At 39.2% G+C, this 17268-nt stretch overlaps 3 protein-coding genes across 3 annotated transcripts in view; 2 read left to right on the plus strand and 1 right to left on the minus strand.

Moving 5' to 3' along the window:
* LOC139422509 (interferon a3-like) overlaps positions 1-17268 on the minus strand; it is a 119184-nt gene that overhangs the window by 59656 nt on the left and 42260 nt on the right. The window lies entirely within an intron of this gene.
* Positions 1909-5274, plus strand: LOC139422158 (interferon a3-like). The gene is made up of 5 exons (XM_071173312.1): positions 1909-1996; positions 2293-2367; positions 2498-2647; positions 4699-4776; positions 5111-5274. Exons 1-5 carry the CDS (start codon positions 1910-1912, stop codon positions 5198-5200), a joined length of 480 nt encoding a protein of 159 aa, XP_071029413.1. The 5' UTR covers position 1909; the 3' UTR covers positions 5201-5274.
* Positions 12381-16222, plus strand: LOC139422159 (interferon a3-like). The gene is made up of 6 exons (XM_071173313.1): positions 12381-12740; positions 12914-13001; positions 13298-13372; positions 13552-13701; positions 15700-15777; positions 16112-16222. Exons 2-6 carry the CDS (start codon positions 12915-12917, stop codon positions 16199-16201), a joined length of 480 nt encoding a protein of 159 aa, XP_071029414.1. The 5' UTR covers positions 12381-12740; position 12914; the 3' UTR covers positions 16202-16222.

Raw genomic sequence — 17268 nt, forward strand, 5'->3', positions numbered from 1 at the left:
CATCTTCCCAATGTGCAAACACTCTTCAAACTACAGATTCCCTACCCAATTCGATATGTCAGCCACAGGTGTCTATTATTACTGGGGAGAAAACTCAGGGGAAACTGATTACATCACACAACTTGTGTAAAACAGCTGGGAAAACCCCAAAATGAGTCCACCGCAGACGTGTCATGGGACATAAGAAGAAGTTTCAGCACCATTAACAGGTATCACTACTAGCACTAAAACGCATGAAGACGTCAGCCACTTCAGTACATTGGACGTCGCCACACAGCAAAGATTCTATCAGTGGTTCTGTGTTGTGGCTGCAGCCCTTTTGCTACTGTTATTGCCATGCTTGTAAAACTATAGGCAATAAATTGATTATATATATGATGGGAAATATAGCTCTCTGACTCTTTGGTATTACATTTCAAGTGTCATTCTTATGATTCATCCTCATGGCTGGTCCCCAGTAGAAAAAACATATTTTATACATAAGGCCCACACTAAGGCTATATCAAATAACACCAAGGCCCGTATTTATAAAACGTCTCAGAGAGTAGCATTGCTGATCTAGGATCAGTTTTGTCGTATAGATTATAATGAATGGACGGAGGGGGTCCATATCCTAGATCAGCACTCCAACTCTGAGACGCTTTATGAATAAATTCAGCAGAATAATTACTCTACATCTGACATTTTAGCCTATAACATGACATTTCAATGTGAAACCACCTATGAAATTTTATCAAGACCCTGAAGGAACAGGTGTGTTTGTACTGGGTTGGAACAAAAAGCCTGCACCTCCTCCTGCTTGTCTCCAGGACTATGCAAACAGTTTTGGTGACCACTTCCCCACAATATATGATCTTTACAGTTGAACAGGCTTTGTATTTTATGAATTAATTCCAATAGTATATATAAAAATTAGCAATAAACCATTGCCAAGATTTGGACTTGTATAGTCATTCAAAAACGTACACAACACAATGACACGCACACACACACACACACACACACACACACACACACACACACACACACACACACACACACACACACACACACACACACACACACACACACACACACACACACAGCCCTGTCAAAACTAGTGACTCTGCAGGGAAAATATCCTTGTTATCGTAGCCTATACCAGGGAACTATTGGCACATTTTTTTTTCATTTTACCCTTGTAAAAAAAACGACAAATCGAAAGTTCCAACAAATCATGTTGTCGTTGCTTGTCAACGTTGCATCACCAGCAGTCAACAGTAGGGTGAAAGTTGGTTACGTCATTGTGAAAATGTAAGTTGAGAGATGTGGGTATTGACGCTGACGTCCCCATTCACTTTTCATTTGTAGCGCAACAGCAGAAGACAACGGAACAATATGTCGGACTAACTTTGAACGAAACCCACTAAATGAATGTCTTATGTGGCTACATTTCTTAAGAAGTGTGGGTTTTATTTCGACTCCGACGATTTTGTTATCAGACTTTTTTTCTCGGTTCACGCGAAGTTATTCGCAGTTGAAAGCAAAGCTCGCGAATAGCCTTTACTCGCTATAGTAATAGCCTAGCCGGTATCTAAATGGAATAATATTTTCTTGTGGTTCAACTATAATTTAAAGCTGCTTTCAAGGAAAATGTGTATAGATTTACTTGGATTTGTTCGTCCAGGAGACGGAGCAGGCATGGAATTCCAAGTGCTACATGTGCTAGTCTGGAAAATGAAAGTTCCCGCCTCCGGTAGGTTGATCAGGGGAAATTCTCTATACAGCTTTCCCTTTCCCAATTCCACATAAAACTACTTAACACAGCCAAGATGTTCAAACTCATCTGGATAACTAACAGCGAAACAAACTGCTATTTACAATGTATACAATGCAGAGCTGGAGTTGTATTTTTGTTATTATTTGCAGTATGCAGAGCGTGTGTCATTGCTGTGACTGGATCCGACACCACTACGGTCACTTGAGCGCAGAATACCTTTCCCTGCTGGACCAGATGGTGAGTTATCAGCACATTGTAAGAGGAGACTGAATGCATGTATTAAGGACAGCAAAACAACCAACCAAGTAAAATAGTCATACGTTTCATGTTTAGCATCTGTGTTAGAAAACTGTTAGCCTATATTTGAAAATACATAGTAAAAGGGCTCTAAGGCTATAATGACAGCTAGATCAAGAGACGCTATCTACATTAGGCCTACTGTACTTGCAGTATAAGCTGTACTTGATGTCTGTCTTGATTGCTCTTGAAGTATTTGACACGTGACTTAACATACTATATTGATTGTTTTCCAGGGAGGAGATATCACAAAACAGAATGCCCCAGTCATTTTCCCAACATCACTTTACAGACACATAGATGATGCTGAGGTAAAGACTAGAATTTTGACTTATCATGTTCTGATATGCTTTGGTATGGCGATCTTGACCCAATGTTATATTGATGCCATAACGGAAGCCTATACTGTTTCTAATCTTCTTTTTATATCTTCCTGGGTAGTTTGAGGACAAAGTCAGATTCCTGAAAGAGACCATCTATCAAATCACAAAACTGTTTGATGGGAATATGAAATCTGTCACCTGGGACAAGAAAAACCTGGACGATTTCCTCAACATTCTAGAACGGCAATTGGAGAACCTTAATTCCTGTGTAAGTAACGGGTCTATTTAAAGTATAATCCCTGTTTTGGTCAGGGCTCTCCAACCCCATTCTTGGAGAGTTACCTTCCTGTAGGTTTTCGCACCAACCCCAGTTGTAACTAACCTGATTCAGTTTATCAACCACCTAATTAATCAGGTGTTGTAGATTAGGGTTGGAGTGAAAACCTACAGGAAGGTAGTTCTCCTGGAACATTGTTGGAGTGCCCTGGTTTAGGTGTAGCCTACTAACTCTACAATTGGAAAAATCTACGTATAAAGTGCATATAAAGTATTCAACCTATTAACTTGTTCCACATTTTGTTACGTTACAGCTTTTTCTAAAATTGATTAAATAGATTTTCCCCCTCATCAATCCACACACAATACCCAATAATGACAAAGCAAAACCGTGTTTTAGACATTTTTGCAAATGTATTAACAATAAAAAACTGAAATATCACATTTACATAAGTATTCAGACCCTTTACTCAGTACTTTGTTGAAGAACCTTTGGCAGTGATTACAGCCTTGAGTCTTATTGGGTATCATGCTACAAGCTTGGCACGTCTGTATTTGGGGAGTTTCTGCAATTCTTCTCTGCAGATCCTCTCAAGATCTGTCAGGTTGGATAAGGAGCGTCGCTGCACAGCAATTTTCAGGTCTCTCCAGTGGTGTTCGATCAGGTCAAGTCCGGCCTCTGGCTGGGCCACTCAAGGACATTCAGAGACTTGGCCCGAAGCCACTCCTGCGTTGTCTTGGCTGTATGCTTAGGGTCATTGTCCTGTTGGAAGGTGAACCTTCGCCCCAGTCTGAGGTCCTGAGCGCTCTTGCAGTTTTTCATCTCGGTTGACTCTGTACTTTGCTCTGTTCATCTTTCCCTCGATCTTGACGAGTCTCACAGTCCCTGCCAATGAAAAACATCCACAGCATGATGCTGCCACCACTATGCTTAACTGTAGTGATGGTGCAAGGTTTCCTCCAGATGTGATGCTTGGCATTCAGGCCAAATAGGTTTCATAAGACCAGAGACACTTGTTTCTCATGGTCTGAGAGTCCTTTAGGTGCCTTTTGGCAAACTCCAAGCGGGCTGCAATGTGCCTTTTACTGAGGAGTGGCTTCCGTCTGGCCACTTTACCATAAAGGCCTGATCGTTGGAGTACTGCAGAGATGGTTGTCTTTCTCGATGGCTTTCCCATCCCCACAGAGGAAATCTGGAGCTCTGTCAGAGTGACCATCGGGTTCTTGGTCACCTCCCTGACAATGGCCCTTCTACCCCTGATTGCTCAGTTTGACCTGGCGGCCAGCTCTAGTAAGTCTTGGTGGTTACAAAGTACCCTTTCCCAGATCTGTATCTCGACACAATCTTGTCTAGGAGCTCTGCGGACGATTTCCTCAACTTCATGGCCTGGTTTTTGCTCTGACATGCACTGTCAACTGTAGGACCTTAAATATACAGGTTTGTGCCTTTCCAAATCATGTTCAATCAGTTGATTTTACTTCAGATGGACTCCAATCAAAGTGTAGAAACATCTCCAGGATGATCAATGAAAACAGGATACACCTGAGCTGAATTTTCAATCTCAAAGCAAAGGGTCTGAATTCATATGTAAATAAGGTATTTGTGTTTTTGCATCATCATTATTGGATATTGTGTGTAGATTGATGAGGATTTTTTTTCTTTAATCCATTTTAGAATAAGGCTGTAACTTAACAAAATTTGGAAAAAGGGAAGGGGTCTGAATACTTTCCGAACTTACTGTGTATGGGTAATTACAGATTTTGAGTCATTTTGCGACGTTACATAAATAATACTGCAGCAATGAGAAATGTAAATTATTGTGGATTATTATTAATGAACATTTTTTGTAAGCTTTGATTCATATTTCATTATGGCAAATCAAGTTTGATGTTTTAAAGTGGAAATTACAATCTTTAGAATCCTTTTCAAACATTGAATACATGTTAAGGTTCCACTTCCTGCCGTGCAAGAAAAAAAATATTGATCAAATGAAGATCCTACATCTGTATGACGCTAATGTTTTGTTTAATTTTGTCCAACAGGTATCACCTGCCATGAAACCTGAGAGGAGACTGAAACGGTACTTCAAGAAGTTGAATAGGAAGGTTCTGAGAAAAATGGTGAGTTTGGTTTCATATGGCAACATGTTTAATGCATGTAGTCAAATGAATATAAACTAGGCTAGGCTAAACTTGAGCAGTGTTCATTTAAAAAAAAATGTGGGTTCTGGGGCCATATGTATCAAGCATCTCAGAGAAGTGCTGATCTAGTATCAGGTCTCCTCTGTCCTTGTTTATAGTGATCCAAAAGATAAAACTGATCCTAAATCAGCACTCCTACTCTGAGAAGCTTTACATTTGGCACCAGTCCTACTCTGTTGTTCAAGACAATATGTTCATTATTTTGCCAAGATAGGTCACCCCTCTAATATTTGAAATTTTCTGTGTTTTTCAGAACTACAGTGCACAGGCGTGGGAGCTCATCAGGAAAGAGATGAAACGTCATCTGCAAAGATTGGATATCCTTGCAGCACAGATGTACTGATCATCCAGACTCATTTCAGAAGCTACGCCCTTACCAGTTTATAAAGCATGAATACAATCATGTGGGACCCTGTCAGTCTATTTATTATATTTAAATCCATAAATTATTGTTTTTTATTTTTATAATTTATAATTTATATTTTGTATTTTTCCTTTTGTACATGTGTTGAACTGAACTGTATTGCCGGTCTACTTGAAAAACCAGTGAAAGATTAATATTGCAAATGTGAATAAAAATGTATTTTGTAAAAATGTTCCAAATTTCATTCTTGTCTGAAACAAATGAGTGTGGATTTATAACATCTCATCTAACCATCATAGGGGATGCACATTAAACTTGTTGCTGATTAGTCACATATTAATTTCTTCTTTAAGTTTATGTATGCTTGTAGTTTTTGTTTCTTTATGTAACAATTTTTACTGTGTTTTTGTACTTTGCGAGTGTTGCTGTTCATGTTTTTCCTGTTCGTTTTATGTGTGGTAATCACACAAGGGCAGTTGGCTGAAGGGGGTGGGGAGATCTGGGTGAGGAGTAGAGGATAATCTGGGGGACCAGGAACTTTTAGCTCCCACTTGACCTTGTGGATTTTCAATTATAAAGTCTGTCCATTGTATTAAACACTTGTATGTCTTACTACGATTGTAGGAGAAATAAGAAAAAAGACTAAATGGAAAAAGAGACAACAAACAAGCAATACTTTTAATGGATAATAGTTTAGTCCCCTGAACGAGGCAGGGTGCTGGTGGGCAAGAAATAAAAACTAATAATTTATATAGCTTAGTCATATACAGTGGGGCAAAAAAGTGTTTAGTCAGCCACCAATTGTGCAAGTTCTCCCACTTAAAAAGATGAGAGAGGCCTGTAAATTTCATCATAGGTACACTTCAACTATGACAGACAAAATTCGATTTTTTTTCCCCAGAAAATCACATTGTAGGATTTTTTTATGAATTTATTTGCAAATTATGGTGGAAAATAAGTATTTGGTCAATAACAAAAGTTTATCTCAATACTTTGTTATATACCCTTTGTTGGCAATGACAGACGTCAAACGTTTTCTGTAAGTCTTCACAAGGTTTTCACACACTGTTGCTGGTATTTTGGCCCATTCCTCCATGCAGATCTCCTCTAGAGCAGTGATGTTTTGGGGCTGTTGCTGGGCAACACAGACTTTCAACTCCCTCCAAAGATTTTCTATGGGGTTGAGATCTGGAGACTGGCTAGGCCACTCTAGGACCTTGAAATGCTTATTTTTACGAAGCCACTCCTTCGTTGTCCGGGCGGTGTGTTTGGGATCATTGTCATGCTGAAAGACCCAGCCACGTTTCATCTTCAATGCCCTTGCTGATGGAAGGAGGTTTTCACTCAAAATCTCACGATACATGGCCCCATTCATTCTTTCCTTTACACTGATCAGTCGTCCTGGTCCCTTTGCAGAAAAACAGCCCCAAAGCATGATGTTTCCAAACCATGCTTCACAGTAGGTATGGTGTTCTTTGGATGCAACTCAGCATTCTTTGTCTTCCAAACACGACGAGTTGAGTTTTTACCAAAAAGTTATATTTTGGTTTCATCAGACCATATGACATTCTCCCAATCTTCTTCTGGATCATCCAAATGCTCTCTAGAAAACTTCAGACGGGCCTGGACATGTACTGGCTTAAGCAGGGGGACACGTCTGGCACTGCAGGATTTGAGTCCCTGGCGGCGTAATGTGTTACTGATGGTAGGCTTTGTTACTTTGGTCCCAGCTCTCTGCAGGTCTTTCACTAGGTCCCCCCGTGTGGTTCTGGGATTGTTGCTCACCGTTCTTGTGATAATTTTGACCCCACGGGGTGAGATCTTGCGTGTAGCCCCAGACCGAGGGAGATTATCAGGGGTCTTGTATGTCTTCCATTTCCTAATAATTGCTCCCACAGTTGATTTCTTCAAACCTAGCTGCTTACCTATTGCAGATTCAGTCTTCCCACCCTAGTGCAGGTCTACAATTTTGTTTCTGGTGTCCTAAGCTTTTAAATGAAAAAAGCTTTAAAAAGCTTTTAAATGATGTAAGACATATGTATTTTCAAGAATGTTTAATATTACAATTTTGTCACTTGAATTTGGCGCGCTCCAGCTTTACCGGATGTTGTGGATTTGGATCCCAGTAACGGGATCACTGCACTAAGAGGGAAATGAATGTCAGTCAATGCGGGAAATTTCTAGAACTTTGAACATTTCTTCAAGTGCAGTTGCAAAAACCATCAAGCGCTATGATGAAACTGGCTCTCATGAGGACAGCCACAGGAAGACCCATAGTTACATCTGCTGCAGAGGAGAAGTTCATTTGTTTTACCAGCTTCAGAAATTGCAGCCCAAAAAAATGCTTCACAGAGTTCATGTAACAGACACATCTTAACATCGTGTTCAGGGGAGACTGCCTGAATCTGTCCTTCATGGTCGAATTGATGCAACGAAAACACTACTTATGTGTGTGTGTGTGTGTGTGTGTGTGTGTGTGTGTGTGTGTGTGTGGGATGTATTTACATTATGGGCAGTATGTGGATAGAATTATTATTTTTAATGAATTTGCAAACATTTCTAAAAACTTGTGTTTGCTTTGTCATTATTGTTGGTTTTTGTGTCTCGATTGACAAATATATTTTTGAGCTATTTTAGAAATAGGCTGTAACTTAACAAAGTTTGGAAAACGTCAATGGGGATGAATACTTTCCGAATTCACTGTACCTTAGTTGAATGCACTGTTTGTCGCTGTGAATAGAGTACAGCAGAGTACATTTAAGTAGAGTAAAGTACAGTATATATTAATTCAGTAGAGTATATTACAGTAGAGTTTAATTCAGTACAGTACAGTAGAGTTTAATTCAGTAGAGTACAGTACAGTTTAGTACATTAGAGTAAAGTAGGCTACACTCTACTGTGCAGTACTCTACTGTACTGAATTATTCTTTACTTTACTGTACTGTACACTGTACTGTAGCGAACTATCCTCTACTGTGCTCTACTGTAATGTACTGTCCTGTACACTGTACTGTAATGAACTGTACTCTACTGTACACTCCACTGTAATGAATTGTACTCTACTGTACACTCCACTGTAATGAATTTGTGGAATTTCTTTCCTTCTTGTTAATGTGTTTTAGCCAATCAGTTGTGTTGTGACAAGGTAGGGGTGGTATACTGAACATGGCACAATTTGCTAAAATACCAAGTCCATATTTCTGTCAGGAACAGCTCAAATAAGCAAAGAGAAATGACAGTCCATTATTACTTTAAGACATGAATGTCAGTCAATGCAGGAAATGTCTAGAACATTGAATGTTTCTTCAAGTGCAGCTGCAAAAACCATAAAGCGCTATGATGAAACTGGCTCTCGTGAGGACAGCCACAGGAAAGGAAGACATAGAGTAACATCTGCTAAAGAGGAAAAGTTCATTAGAGTTACCAGCTTCAGAAATTGCAGCCCAAATAAATGCTTCACAGAGTTCAAGTAACAGACACATCTCAACATCGTGTTCAGGGGAGACTGCCAGAATCAGTCCTTCATGTTCGAATTGATGCAAAGAAAACACTACTTATATATATGTGTGTGTGTGTGTGTGTGTGTGTGTGTGTGTGTGTGTGTGTGTGTGTGTGTGTGTGTGTGTTGGGATGTATTTACATTATGGACAGTATGTGGATAGAATTATTATTTTGTATAAATTTGCTAACTTTTCTGGAAACCTTGCTTTGTCATTATGGGGTATTGTATCATTATTGAAGAAGATTCTTAAAGAAATTATAGACATTTAGGCTATGTTTTATACGTTTGAACAGCACAGTATGGAATGGCACAGTTCAATACAATAGAGCACAGTAGAGTACAATAACGTATAGGATAGTACAGTACAGTAGATATTCATTCAGTACAGTACAGTGTAGTGTAATTCATTAGAGTACCTTACAGTTTAGTAAATTAGTGTAAAGTAGGCTACACTCTACTGTGCTGTACTCTACTGTATGTTACTTTCCTTTACTTTACTGTACTAAACACTGTACTGTAATGAACTGTACTCTACTGTACTCTTCTGTATTGTACTGTACTGTACACTCCACTGAAATTAACTGGACTGTACTACACTCCACTGTAATGAATTGTACTCTGCTGTTCTCTATTGAACTGTGCTCTCCAAATTTATCCATGGACATTGAAATTAACAAACAAACCAAAATTCTGAACAAAGAAAGAAGGCCGGTCCAGAGAGCACCGTGCTTGTTGGGTATGCACTATGTATCCTGTATTCAGTTGAAGTCAGAAGTTTACATTCACTGAGGTTGGAGTCACTAAGATTTGTTTTTCAACCACTCCACACATTTCTTGTTAACAAACTACAGTTTTGGCAAGTCGGTTAGAACATCGACTTTGTGCATGACACAAGTCATTTTTCCAACAATTGTTTACAGACAGATTATTTCACATATAATTCACTATATTACAATTCCAGTGGGTCAGAAGTTTACTTACAAAGTTGACTGACTTTAAACAGCTTAGAAACTTCCAAAAAATGATGTCATGGCTTTAGAAGCTTCTGATAGGCTAATTGACATAATTTGAGTCAATTGGAGGTGTACCTGTGGATGTACTTCAAGGCCTACCTTCAAACTCAGTGTCTCTTTGCCTGACATCAAGGGAAAATCAAAAGAAATCAGCCAAGACCTAAAAATAAAAAATGTAGACCTCCACAAGTCTGGTTCATCCTTGGGAGCAATTTCCAAACGCCTGAAGATAGCCTCGTTCATCTGTACAAACAATAGTACGCAAGTATAAACAACATGGGAACATGCAGCCGTCATACCGCTCAGGAAGGAGACGCGTTCTGTCTCCTAGAGATGAACGTACTTTAATGCAAAAAGTGCAAATCAATCACAGAACAACAGCAAATGACCTTGTTTGTAACTGCACATGGGGACAAAGATCATACTTTTTGGAGAAATGTCCTCTGGTCTGATGAATCAAAAATAGAACTGTTTGTCCATCATGACCATCGTTATGTTTGGAGGAAAAAGGGGGAGGTTTGCAAGCCGAAGAACACCATCCCAACCGTGAAGCACAGGGGTGGCAGCATCATATTGTGGGGGTGCTTTGCTGCAGGAGACTGGTGCACTTCACACAATAGATGGCATCGTGAGTCAGTAAAATGATGTGGATATATTGAAGCAACATTTCAAGACATCAGTCAGGAAGTTAAAGCTTGGTCGCAAATGGATCTTCCAAATTTACAATGACACCAAGAATACTTCCAAGGTTGTGGCAAAAGGGCTTTTAAGGACAACAAAGTCAAGGTATTGGAGTGGCCTTCACAAAGCCCTGACTTCAATCCTATTGAAAATTTGAGGGCAGAACTGTAAAAGCGTGTGTGAGCAAGGAGGCCTTCAAACCTGACTCAGTTACACCAGCTCTGTCAGGAGGAATGTGCCAGAAATCACCCAACTTATTGTGGGAAGCTTGTGGAAGGCTACCCGAAACATTTGACCCAAGTTAAACAATTGCAAGGCAATGCAACCAAATACTAATTGAGTGTATGTAAACTTCTGACCCACGGGAAATGTGATGAACGAAATAAAAGCTGAACTAAATCATTCTCTCTACTATTATTCTGATATTTCACATTCTTAAAATAAAGACCAAAGATAGGGAATTTTTACTTGGATTAAATGTTAGGAATTGTGAAAAACTGAAATGAATTGTTTTTGGCTAAGGTGTATGTAGTCTTCCGACTTCAACTGTACATTGGGATGATACCGTTTAGACATTGTTTGCTCATTGACGTCTTACACATTCTAAATTCCACAGTTCTACATCGTTTATATGTCGGCTAGACATCAACATTCTATTATGATATCTTGGCAACATCTTCCTAATGTACAAATACTCTTCAAACTACATATTCCCTACCCAATTCGATACGTCAGCCAAAGGTGTCTAATATTACTGGGGAGAAAACTCAGGGGAAACTGATGACATCACACAACTTGTGTAAAACAGCTGGGAAAACCCCAAAATGAGTCCACCGCAGACGTGTCATGGGACATAAGAAGAAGTTTCAGCACCATTAACAGGTAAAGCACTAAAACGCATGAAGACGTCAGCCACTTCAGCACTTTGGACGTCGCCACACTGTCAGAGATTCTATCAGTGGTTCTGTGTTGTGGCTGCAGCCCTTTTGCTACTGTTATTGCCATGTTTGTAAAACTATAGGCAATAAATTGATGATATATGTGACGGGAAATATCTCTCTCGGACTCTTTGCTATCACTTTTCAAGTGTCACTCTTATGATTCATGGATGGTCCCCAATAGAAAAAAAAAGATTTTATACATAAGGCCTACAACTAAGGCTATATCAAATAACACCAAGTCCCGTATTTATAAAGCATCTCAGAGAGTAGCATTGCTGATCTTGGATCAGTTTTGCCTTATAGATTATAATGAATGGACAGAGGGGGTCCTGATGCTAGATCAGCACTCCAACTCTGAGATGCTTTATGAATGAATGCAGCAGAATAAGTAGGCTACATCTGAAATTTTAGCCTATAACATGACATTTCAATATGAAACCACCTATTACATCTTATCAAGACCCTGATGGAACAGGTGTGTTCGTACCGGGTTGAAACAAAAGCCTGCACCTCCTCCTGCTTGTCTCCAGACAGACAGTTTTGGTGACCACTTTCCTACAGTATATGATCTGTACATTTGATTTTATAGAAAAAGGAGCAATAAACCAATGCCAAGATTTTACCTTGCATAGTCATTCAAAAACGTCCCGAACACTGTGAAACAAACACACACACACACGCACACACGCACGAACGCACTCACGCACGCACGCACGCACACACACAACAATAGAATAGCCCTGTAAAAACGATTGACTCTGTAGGGAAAATATCCCTGAAATCGAAGCCTATACCAAGGAAATATTGTCACATATTATTTTTCATTTCCACTTGTAATAAAAACGACAAATAGAAAGTTCCAACAAATCATGTTGTCGTTGCTTTTCAACGTTGCATCACCAGCAGACAAAAGTAGTGTGAAAGTTGGTTACGTCATCATGAAAATGAGAGATGTGGGTATTGACGCGGACGTCTCCCATTCACTTTTCATTTGAAGCGCAACAGCAGAAGACTACGGAACAACATTTCGGACTAACTTTGAACGAAACCCACTAAATGAATATATTATATGGCTACATCTCTTTAAAAGTGTGGGTTTTATTTCGACTCCGACGATTTTGTTATCAGACTTTTTTCCTCGGTTCACGCGAAGTTATTAGCAGTTGAAAGCAAAGCTCGCGAATAGCCTATTCTCGCTATAGTAATAGTCTAGCCGATATCTAGATTGAATAATATTTTATTGTGGTTCAACTATAATTTAAAGCTGTTTTCAAGGAGAATGTGTATAGATTTACTTGGATTTGTTCGTCCAGGAGACGGAGCAGGCATGGAATTCCAAGTGCTACATGTGCTAGTCCGGAAAATGAAAGTTCCCGCCTCCGGTAGGTTGATCAGGGGAAATTCTCTATACAGCTTTCCCTTTCCCAATTCCACATAAAACTACTTTACACAGCCAAGATGTTCAAACTCATCTGGATAACTAACAGCGAAACAAACTGCTATTTACAATGTATACAATGCAGAGCTGGAGTTGTATTTTTCTTATTATTTGCAGTATGCAGAGCGTGTGTCATTGCTGTGACTGGATCCGACACCACTACGGTCACTTGAGCGCAGAATACCTTTCCCTGCTGGACCAGATGGTGAGTTATTAGCACATTGTAAGAGGAGACTGAATGCATGTATTAAGGACAGCAAAACAACCAACCAAGTAAAATAGTCATACGTTTCATGTTTAGCATCTGTGTTAGAAAACTGTTAGCCTATATTTGAATGTACATAGTAAAAGGGCTCTAAGGCTATAATGACAGCTAGATCAAGAGACGCTATCTACATTAGGCCTACTGTACTTGCAGTATAAGCTATACTTTATGTCTGTCTTGATTGCTCTTGAAGTATTTGACACGTGACTTAACATACTATATTGATTGTTTTCCAGGGAGGAGACATCACAAAACAGAATGCCCCAGTCCTTTTCCCAACATCACTTTACAGACACATAGATGATGCTGAGGTAAAGACTAGAATTTTGACTTATAGATTATAATGAATGGACAGAGGGGGGGTCCAGATGATAGATCAGCACTCCAACTCTGATATGCTTTGGTATGGCGATCTTGACCCAATGTTATATTTATGCCATAACGGAAGCCTATACTGTTTCTAATCTTCTTTTTATATCTTCCTGTGTAGTTTGAGGACAAAGTCATATTCCTGAAAGAGACCATCTATCAAATCACAAAACTGTTTGATGGGAATATGAAATCTGTCACCTGGGACAAGAAAAACCTGGACGATTTCCTCAACATTCTAGAACGCCAATTGGAGAACCTTAATTCCTGTGTAAGTAACGGGTCTATTTAAAGTATAATCTCTGTTTTGGTCAGGGCTCTCCAACCCCATTCTTGGAGAGTTACCTTCCTGTAGGTTTTCGCGCCAACCCCAGTTGTAACTAACCTGATTCAGTTTATCAACCACCTAATTAATCAGGTGTTGTAGATTAGGGTTGGAGTGAAAACCTACAGGAAGGTAGTTCTCCTGGAACATTGTTGGAGTGCCCTGGTTTAGGTGTAGCCTACTAACTCTACAATTGGAAAAATCTATGTATAAAGTGCATATAAAGTATTCAACCTATTAACTTGTTCCACATTTTGTTACGTTACAGCTTTTTCTAAAATTGATTAAATAGATTTTCCCCCTCATCAATCCACACACAATACCCAATAATGACAAAGCAAAACCGTGTTTTAGACATTTTTGCAAATGTATTAACAATAAAAAACTGAAATATCACATTTACATAAGTATTCAGACCCTTTACTCAGTACTTTGTTGAAGAACCTTTGGCAGTGATTACAGCCTTGAGTCTTATTGGGTATCATGCTATAGGCTTGGCACGTCTGTATTTGGGGAATTTCTGTCATTCTTCTCTGCAGATCCTCTCAAGATCTGTCAGGTTGGATAGGGTGCGTCGCTGCACAGCTATTTTCAGGTCTCTCCAGTGATGTTCGATCAGGTCATGTCCGGGCTCTGGCTGGGCCACTCAAGGACATTCAGAGACTTGTCCCGAAGCCACTCCTGTGTTGTCTTGGCTGTATGCTTAGGGTCGTTGTCCTGTTCGAAGGTGAACCTTTGCCCCAGTCTGAGGTCCTGAGCGCTCTGGAGCAGGTTTTCGTCAAGGATGTCTCTGTACTTTGCTTCCCTCGATCCTGACTAGTCTCCCAGTCCCTGCCAATGAAAAACATCCCCACAGCATGATGCTGCCACCACCATACTTAACTGTAGGGATGGTGCAAGGTTTCCTCCAGATGTGATGATTGCATTCAGGCCAAATAGAGACACTTGTTTCTCATGGTCTGAAAGTCCTTTAGGTGCCTTTTGGCAAACTCCAAGCGGGCTGCAATGTGCCTTTTACTGAGGAGTGGCTTCCGTCTGGCCACTTTACCATAAAGGCCTGATCGGTGGAGTACTGCAGAGATGGTTGTCTTTCTCGATGGCTTTCCCATCCCCACAGAGAAAATCTGGAGCTCTGTCAGAGTGACCATCGGGTTCTTGGTCACCTCCCTGACAATGGCCCTTCTACCCCTGATTGCTCAGTTTGACCTGGCGGCCAGCTCTAGTAAGTCTTGGTGGTTACAAAGTACCCTTTCCCAGATCTATATCTCGACACAATCTTGTCTCTGAGCTCTGCGGACGATTTCCTCAACTTCATGGCCTGGTTTTTGCTCTGACATGCACTGTCAACTGTAGGACCTTAAATATACAGGTTTGTGCCTTTCCAAATCATGTTCAATCAGTTGATTTTACTTCGGGTGGACTCCAATCAAAGTGTAGAAACATCTCCAGCTGAATTTTGAATCTCAAAGCAAAGGGTCTGAATTCATATGTAAATAAGGTATTTGTGTTTTTGCATCATCATTATTGGATATTGTGTGTAGATTGATGAGGATTTTTTTTCTTTAATCCATTTTAGAATAAGGCTGTAACTTAACAAAATTTGGAAAAAGGGAAGGGGTCTGAATACTTTCCGAACTTACTGTGTATGGGTAATTACAGATTTTGAGTCATTTTGCGACGTCACATAAATAATACTGCAGCAATGAGAAATGTAAATTATTGTGGATTATTATTAATGAACATTTTTTGTAAGCTTTGATTCATATTTCATTATGGCAAATCAAGTTTGATGTTTTAAAGTGGAAATTACAATCTTTAGAATCCTTTTCAAACATTGAATACATGTTAAGGTTCCACTTCCTGCCGTGCAAGAAAAAAAATATTGATCAAATGAAGATCCTACACCTGTATGACGCTAATGTTTTGTTTAATTTTGTCCAACAGGTATCACCTGCCATGAAACCTGAGAGGAGACTGAAACGGTACTTCAAGAAGTTGAATAGGAAGGTTCTGAGAAAAATGGTGAGTTTGGTTTCATATGGCAACATGTTTAATGCATGTAATCAAATGAATATAAACTAGGCTAGGCTAAACTTGAGCATTGTTCATTTAAAAAAAAAAGTGGGTTCTGGGGCCATATGTATCAAGCATCTCAGAGAAGTGCTGATCTAGTATCAGGTCTCCTATGTCCTTGTTTATAGTGATCCAAAAGACAAAACTGATCCTAAATCAGCACTCCTACTCTGAGAAGCTTTACATTTGGCACCAGTCCTACTCTGTTGTTCAAGACAATATGTTAATTATTTTGCCAAGAAATGTCACCCCTCTAATATTTGAAATTTTTGGTGTTTTTCAGAACTACAGTGCACAGGCGTGGGAGCTCATCAGGAAAGAGATGAAACGTCATCTGCAAAGATTGGATATCCTTGCAGCACAGATGTACTGATCATCCAGACTCATTTCAGAAGCTACGCCCTTACCAGTTTATAAAGCATGAAAACAATCATGTGGGACCCTGTCAGTCTATTTATTATATTTAAATTAATAAATTATTGTTTTTTATTTTTATAATTTATAATTTATATTTTGTATTTCCCTTTTGTACATGTGTTGAACTGAACTCTATTGCCGGTCTACTTGAAAAACCAGTGAAAAGATAATATTGCAAATGTGAATAAAAACGTATTTTGTACAAATTTTCCAAATTTCATTCTTGTCTGAAACCAATGAGTGTGGATTTATAACATCTCATCTAACCATCATAGGGGATGCACATTAAACTTGTTGCTGATTAGTCACATATTAATTTCTACTTTAAGTTTATGTATGCTTGTACTTTTGTTTCTTTATGTAACTGTTTTTACTGTGTTTTTGTACTTTGTGACTGTTCATGTTTTTCCTGTTCGTTTTATGTGTGGTAATCAGGTGGCTGAAGGGGGTGAGGAGATCTGGGTGAGGAGTAGACGATAATCTGGGGGACCAGGAACTTTTAGCTCCCACTTGACTTTGTGGATTTTCATTTATAAAGTCTGTCCATTGTATTAAACACTTGTATGTCTTACTACGATTGGAGGAGAAACAAGAAAAAAGACTAAATGGAAAAAGAGACAAAAAACAAGCAATACTTTTAATGGATAATAGTTTAGTCCCCTGAACGAGGCAGGGTGCTGGTGGGCAAGAAATAAAAACTAATAATTTATATAGCTTAGTCATATACAGTGGGGCAAAAAAGTATTTAGTCAGCCACCAATTGTGCAAGTTCTCGCACTTAAAAAGATGAGAGAGGCCTGTAATTTTCATCATAGGTACACTTCAACTATGACAGACAAAATTAGATATTTTTTTCCCCAGAAAATCACATTGTAGGATTTTTTATGAATTTATTTGCAAATTATGGTGGAAAATAAGTATTTGGTCAATAACAAAAGTTTATCTCAATACTTTTTTAAATACCCTTTGTTGGCAATGACAGAGGTCAAACGTTTTCTGTAAGTCTTCACAAGGTTTTCACAC

The sequence above is a fragment of the Oncorhynchus clarkii genome, chromosome 12 (assembly GCF_045791955.1).
Source record: "Oncorhynchus clarkii lewisi isolate Uvic-CL-2024 chromosome 12, UVic_Ocla_1.0, whole genome shotgun sequence".
Lineage (NCBI taxonomy): Eukaryota > Metazoa > Chordata > Actinopteri > Salmoniformes > Salmonidae > Oncorhynchus > Oncorhynchus clarkii.